The sequence below is a fragment of the Palaemon carinicauda genome, chromosome 45 (assembly GCF_036898095.1).
Source record: "Palaemon carinicauda isolate YSFRI2023 chromosome 45, ASM3689809v2, whole genome shotgun sequence".
NCBI lineage: Eukaryota > Metazoa > Arthropoda > Malacostraca > Decapoda > Palaemonidae > Palaemon > Palaemon carinicauda.
Window position 1 is genome coordinate 7209975 of NC_090769.1, and position 8150 is coordinate 7218124.

The following is an 8150-nucleotide window of genomic DNA, read 5'->3' on the forward strand; positions in this document are numbered from 1 at the left end:
TTTCAAATTCAGGGCTTGGAAAGATTAAGAAGGCCTGAGAATGAGGTGAAGAGGATAGTTGAGAAAGAGGGGAGTATTTGTAAAGAGTAAAATCATCTGCATTTGACGTTATAGAGGAAAAAGAAAGCCTGCTGAAACTGAATAATACTCAGCTCTATCTGCCTTAACATCTGGTGCTCTTCTGAATTCTTCCATAAACTTGTTCTATAAGTTTCGACAGATGCTGATGCAAGATCCTGGTATTATTATTATTATTATTATCATTATTATTATTATTATTATTATTATTATTATTATTATTATTATTATTATTATTACTTGCTAAGCTACAACCCTAGTTGGAAAAGCAGGATGCTATAAGCCCAGGGGTCCCAACAGGGTAAATAGTCCAGTGGGGAAAGGAGACTAGGAAAAATAAAATATTTTAAGAAGAGTAACATTATCAAAATAGATATTTCCTATATAAACTACAAAAACTTAAACAAAACAAGAGGAAGAGAAATTAGATAGAATAGTGTGCCCGAGTGTACCCTCAAGCAAATTCACTGCTACTGGAATAACCCTGTTTTTTCCAGTTTCTATTTAGTCCTATTCGGTTTGTGGCAGATTGCTACCAACTAGACTCACTCCAAATAGATTCTTAGAATATTTTATTTTTCCTTGTTTCCTTTCCTCATAGGGCTATTTTCCCTATTGGAGCCCCTGGGCTTATAGCATTCTGTTTTTACAACTAAGGTTGTAGCTTAACAATTAATAATCAATGATAATAATAATAATTAGATTCATAGCCCCTAGACTCACAGCAACTAGATTCTTAGAATATTTTATTTTTCCTTGTTTCCTTTCCTCACAGGGCTATTTTCCCTGTTGGAGCCCCTGGGCTTATGGCATTCTGGTTTTACAACTAAGGTTGTAGCTTAACAATTAATAATCAATGATAATAATAATAACTAGATTCATAACACCTAGACTCACAGCAACTAGATTCACTCACACCAAATAAATATATTTACACCAACTAGACTTAAACCAACTAGATTCTTAAAATATTTTATTTTTCCTAGTTTCCTTTCTTCACAGGGCTATTTTCCCTAGGGTTGTAGCTTAACAATTAATAATCAATGATCATAATAATAACTAGATTCATACCACCTAGACTCACAGCAACTAGATTCACTCACATCAACTTGATACATTTACACCAACTAGACTTAAACCAACTAGATTCTCACCAATGCTTTTCTGGTGCTTGAAAACCTTGAACTTGGATAAGGATAGGGAAGTGGGGAATATGGGGATAGGAAGAGTACCCCTGGATACAATCCAGTTTATAGCCCTAAGGCAGCTTGGGATGGGAAGGAATAAGGAAAAAGGGAGAAAGAGAAATAGAGGAGGAGAATAAAAGAGAGGGGCAGACCCTCGTGCGATGTTGAAAACCTCAAAGTGATCGCGTTGAAATATAAATTTCATTAACTGCTTGAATCTCGATCCCTAACTGACATTGAGAAGAAAATTTATATGCTCGTTATATTCAAGAATAATTTTCAGAGTAATAAATGAATTATGGTAACAATTTTCTTTTGATATATTGAATGTTTTAGAAGGTGGAATAAGAAAAAAAAAGACAACAAAATGTGGAATAAGGTAAGATGATATGAAGAATTTGGCATATTATCCTTTTTAAATATTGTCACATAAGACAGAAATAGAAAAATCATAAGGCAAATACTACTACTATGTATATATCAGTATATATAGAAGTATATAACTCGTTTGCATGTACGGTAAATCCCGGTATTTTTTTATAGGATTTTTTTTTTCTTTTTTTTTTAACTGATATCCGCAAGTTTTTCTTCTTCCACCTGGGGTCTTATATGTCCTTCGCCAAGTTCACATAGGTAGCTTACAAGATACCCGACACGTACGCCCTTTATAAAAAAGAAGAAGAAAAAATTAGGGTGGGGCCAGGTAACTCGAGTTGATGCTTACGAGGCAAAATTTCCTTTGCTTATCATTGATAGAAACCAAAATTGCTATTTAATCATAAATTACAAAATAAAAAAAAAAAAGATAAAAATTATAAAAAATATGTTTCTGCCCACCTTTTCAATTTTTTTTTATTTTTCTTTTTCAGTATACACCATCTATACTTATTTTTAGTGCTATTCACTTATAAACTATAAAATAAAAAAAGCGAAATATGCTATATAATTATAAATTGCAAAATAAAAAAAAGATAAAAATTATAAAAAATATGTTTCTGCCCAACTTTTAAATTTTTTTAAATTTTTTCTTTTTCAGTATACACCACATATATTTATTCTTAGTGCTATTCACTTATAAACTATAAAATAAAAAAAGCGAAATATTAAAGATTCTATTTCTTCCCACCTCTTCAGTTTTTTTTTTTTTTTAATAAGAATCCAAGTTTTTTTCGTATCATAGAGTCCAATATACACCATATAGACTTAGGTTTTTTATGGATCATTTTTAACAGTGGAGATATCTTGTTTCTTTTTCTAAATGAACGTCTTATTGCTATTCAACTCTAAATTACAAAATAAAAAGAGAAAAATTTAAAATTCTGTTTCTTCTCGCCTTTTCGTTTTTTTTATAAGAATTTTTTTTTTTTTTTTTTATCTTAGGGTCCAGTATACACCATATACAGTATATTCTTTGCGCTATACACTTATAAAGTATAGAATGAAAAAGCTAAAAATTAAAAAATCTGTTTCTTCCCGCCTTTTCATTTTTTTTTTTATAATAATTTAATATTTTTTTCATATCTTAGGGTCCTATATACACCATATAGACTTGAGCTTTTTCATGGATTTTTTTTTAACAGTACAGATATCTTGTTTTTTTTTTCTCTCTCTAAAGGAGCGTCCTTGAATTTTTTTACAAGGGCAATGTTAATGATTATTAATTCCAACTGTGAGACTTGAGATCTTTTATAGATTTTATTTAATAGTGCATAGTTTTTTTTTTTTTTTTTTTTTTTTTTTTTTTTTAAAGGAACGTCCTTCACATTGTTTACAAGGTCAATGTTAATGAATTTCCACTATCAGACGAGAGATTTTTTTTATACAAGAGGCTTCAGGACATATAACCTTGAAAAAACAGATTATTAGATCAGAATCCAACCCGAAAAAATGAACGAAATACTGATCAAGAAGGTTAAATAGCTAGCCTCCTTGCTCTTGAGCTAAACAAATGACAATCGACAATTCTTTTGATTTGAGATCCCATTCACACGAGATCAGTAATGACATTCTTGGTCTCACTATAAGTCAATTTCTTTTAGCGATGCAGATTTGCACCGACTCGCAGCGGTGCCCTTTTAGCTTGGAAAAGTTTCCTGATCGCTGATTGGTTGGACGAGATAATTCTAACCAATCAGCGATCAGGAAACTTTTCCGAGCTAAAAGGGCACCGCTGCGAGTCGGTGCAAATCTGTCTCGATAAAAGAAATGGACTATACTTAGAAATATTATAAACATTTGTAAAGAAGTCTTTGTTCATGAAGATTACAGCACAATAATAAATCATTATTTGATGACATTACTTTTGAAAGTTTGATATAGACGTGACTTACTTTAATAGGGAACAACTGAATCGTGGAAATCAATTAGACAATGTCTAGAGACACTGTATTTTGATGAAATGAGAACAGTCCCTAAGTTTTCTAAAAGGAAAAATACAGTATACATACATACATACATACATACTACATAAATACATACATACATACATACTACATACATACATACATACATTCATACTACATACATACATACATACATACATACATACATACAGCTACTAAGTTTACCAAAACAAAAATCCAGTAGAAAATAATTCATACATATATACATACACAGAGTGTGTGATGTTAATTTAGGAGTGCATTGAAAGTTTACAATACTCGGTAAACAAAATTTGAATTGTTTTTTTTTTCTTACACGTTTTAATGATTGCATGCTATTACAACACTAAAAAGAAGAGGTAATACCCATTTTGCAAGAAAATGAAGCGTATAACAGCAAATAATTCAACTGTAGAGACGAGTCTTCTATAACTGCACTCCATAAGCCTTTGGAAATTCGGAAAGAAAGCACATTCGTTTAGAATTTATATGGAAAGGTGATAAAGTGTGGAAAATATTGTAAGTTTTTAAAATTTAGAATTAATCAGCTGTCTTCATTTCAATATTTTTACTATCTGGTCACCACACAAAAATTTCCTTTAAATAGTAAAGACTCTCTCTCTCTCTCTCTCTCTCTCTCTCTCTCTCTCTCCTCTCTCTCTCTCTCTCTCTCTCTCTCTCTCTCTCTCTCTCTCTCTCTCTTTATGTATATATATATATATATATATATATATATATATATATATATATATATATATATATATATATATATACATATATACACACACAGAGACACACACACACACACACACACATATATATATATATATATATATATATATATATATATATATATATATATATATATATATATGTAAATATATCTTTCCTGTCATGCCGAGCAACAACCACTCGGAAACAACAATATCCCACGAATTTTCCAAACTGCCGTGTGGTAGTTAGAGAAGGGAGAGGGGAGGATTGAATCTCTATGTGTGTGTGTGCGCATATCTACCTAAATCTTAGCCTTTATTCTTGACGGGTCTCGTACAATAGTTACAATAGTATAAAAGACGAGGTGAAATGAAATATCTTTTTTTAATTCATATTATCAAATTTCAGATCAAGATGAATTCCCGCAGCTTAGTGTGGATCCTGATGATGGCGGCCGTGGTCCATGCAAGACCGTCACCCCAATCCGACTCAGACCAATCTGACGTTTTTGGCGTCACCGACGCTTTGGGCCGAGCCACTGGCATTGGGGCGACGCTGTTCTCAAGCGTCATGACCACGGGCCGTGCCATTGGTGAACAATTGAGCGGAATGGCTTCCGATGCCTTAACATCGGCTACACAGGCAGTCTTGGGCGTCAATAACGCTGTGAGGGAGACGACGGTTAATGCTCTGGAGGGGACGCGACAAGCCCTAGGCAGTGGAGGAGAATTCATCGGGGACTCCATCAGGTCTACTGGTAGGTTTGCAGCCGATGTCTTCAGGAATGGATTCCAGACAACGCGTGATGCTACCAGCGCTGCAGGTCAGCTCGTCGCTGGAGTCAGCTCGAGTGCCCTCCAGAGCGGTATCTCGACTGCTGAATCAGCAGGAGATTTCGCTAGAAGCGCCTTCGAAAGCGTAGGCACCCTGGCGAATACAGCGGGTGAAAGTGCAGGGAGAGTGCTCGTAAGTGGTATCGAAAACTTCAGTGATCCCGGAAGATTCTAAAAAATACGAATTAAAAAACTTCTCACAATAAACTTACTGACTGTCTGAACTGGAAGTCACTCGAATATTTTATTAGTTTCAAGTTTCTTAACAGTTCTTTCCTGTGATGGAACTCTCTAAGCTGCAAGTAATATCTACCATGAGAAGGATGAACTCTACCATTATGGAAAAGTGTTCAAAATTACTTTTAAGACCTTGAAATTTAATGTCATCAAGATTTTTTCTTTTTACATAATTCATGTCTATGTTGTTACTCCAGTTTTCGTATTTTTGTTTTATCTATTATATTACGAATTTATATGGTACCTAATAAATGTATCCTTATAATATTTGCTTTATTTATTCATATCGATGGATGAAGGTTGTCTTTGTGCTTAGGATCTACATGAAATATGTGATATTGGGTATATAATAAAATTATAAATACTTGAACATGTTCATATATAGTACACACACACATACACATACACACACACACACAAACATATATATATATATATATATATATATATATATATATATATATATATATATATATATATATATATATATATATATATATATATATATGTTTGTGTGTGTGTTCTCTAGTCCTGGAAAGTGCCATAGCCTCTGTACCATGGTCTTCCGCTGTCTTGGGGTGGAGTTGTCTTGCTTGAGGGCACACCTTTCTATCTTATTTCTCTTTTTCTTGCATTTTTAGATTTTTTATAGTATATATATGGAAGATCTGTTTTAATTACCTCCGCCAGGAGGGTATGTTTTCGGTTCGGTTTGTTTGTTTCTCTGTTTGTCTGTCTGTCTGTGGACAACGTAGAGGCCACATTTCTACACGGAATCACTTCAAACTTGGCCAAGTAGTTCCCCAATGTGTATGGAAGAACTGATTAAATTTTGGTCAAGGTCACCCCAAGGTCAAGGTCACAGGGGTCACTGGTGTCACTATGACATAAGTGGCCATATCAAGAGACAGAAAACATTTCTACACGGAATCACTTCAAACTTGGCCAAGTAGTTCCCCAATGTGTATGGAAGAACTGATTAAATTTTGGTCAAGGTCACCCCAAGGTCAAGGTCACAGGGGTCACTGGTGTCACTATGACATAAGTGGCCATATCAAGAGACAGAAATAAAGCACTGACTTTTGCATAAGCCAACAGGGAAGTCCTAGTCCAGGCGCAACCCATGGGTGATGTTCAAATTTATAAAGGTCAAAGGTCAAGGTCATATTGGTGCATTATATCAATGTCATATTAAGTATCAGTGGCAAATGAACAAAGATCACTTGAAGGTCAAAAGTCAAGCAGGTCACTTGAAGGTCAAGGTCACGTGAAGGTCAAGGTCACGTGAAGGTCAAGGTCACCTGAAGGTCAAGGTCACGTGAAGGTCAAGTACATTTGAAGATCAAGGTCACTTGAAGCCAAGGTCATGTGAAGGTCAAGGTCACGTGAAGGTCAAGGTCACTTGAAGGTCACGTGAAGGTCAAGGTCATGTGAAGGTCGAAGTCACATCAATTCATGATTCTAGGACATATGGCGCTCTAGGTCACCTTGGCGGAGGTATGTCCTCTACGAGGACCATGTCCGCGTTCAGGACTTGCTCACTTGTTTTGTTACTGTTCTTGAAATATTTAATATTGTTTAATTACTTATTTCCTTTCCTCACTGAGATAGTTTCCCTGCTGGAGCCCTTGGGCTTATGCCATCCTGCTTTTCCAACTAGGGTTGTAGCTTAGCAAGTAATAATCAAAATGATAATAAAACCGTCAATAACCAATTCAGAATTTTAGTAGTTTCCCATAGGATTTAAAAGTACAGTTTTCTCTAAAATATAGCAAATCCATTTTCTTCTTATTTTGGTAGACTTTTATATTGTATTTTCTGTTAACTTTATTTTTTTCTTTCTTTTTTGCACCCATACTGGTCGAGATGGTAATGGTAAGCTAATTTAATTTCTAGGCTAATGCACTAAACAGGTTAGTTTTACAACTAGTTTTGGAATATTAAGTGGTTAATATACAATACGTTAATTACAAGCTAAACTAGAATTCGCTATAAGAAGTGAACGAGCACTGGTTAGTCTGGCATTTTTCTCTTTGTTTAATGGGGTGTGGGGCATAATATCTTAAGTATCGGTTGATTAAAAAGCGAAGTCTATTTCAGATTTTAAGTCCATTGTTTACATTTGGGAGACTGATGGCACTGTTTCCAGTGGGAAAAATAATAAATGTATCCAAAATGGACACCATTGTTTTTTTTTTTCCAAAAAGTATCCGGTACAAAAGAAAGGTTACCTAAATTAGTAGATTACTGTATATTTTTATGTATTTATTATTTTTTTCCCTCCACAAACTAAGTTGGGAAGAGGTTATTTTTTCGCCCCTGTTCGTTTGTTGTGCCTAAGATATGTATCGTACCGTACCCCCAAATAATCGTACATCACGATAATTATCGTACGATTGGCAACCTGCAATTAACTGAAAACAAAAGATATATATATATATATATATATATATATATATATATATATATATATATATATATATATATATATATATATATATATATATATATATATATATCAGCCCTCAAACCTCGAAATTGTTGTACAAACGCGCACAATACGTAAGATAAGTATCGTGCATCGTATTAGACAAAATTATCGCACGAGTGGCAACCTGCATTTAACTTGATACCAACGCTGTTAGTGTCGAAACATTTGAAAAATAAAACTAATATTTATTGATATCATACTATAATTATTTACGGATAAAATGAAAAAT

General features: G+C 33.7%; 1 protein-coding gene across 1 annotated transcript in view; it reads left to right on the plus strand.

Moving 5' to 3' along the window:
* The window catches only part of LOC137634665 (uncharacterized), a 16090-nt gene extending 10417 nt beyond the window's left edge, over positions 1-5673 (plus strand). Inside the window, exon 2 of the mRNA XM_068367143.1 lies at positions 4769-5673. Within this exon, the coding sequence (XP_068223244.1) occupies positions 4775-5368 (594 nt within the window). The 5' untranslated portion in view covers positions 4769-4774 and the 3' untranslated portion in view covers positions 5369-5673. The remainder of the gene's footprint in view (positions 1-4768) is intronic.
* Positions 5674-8150: the final 2477 nt, after the last annotated feature.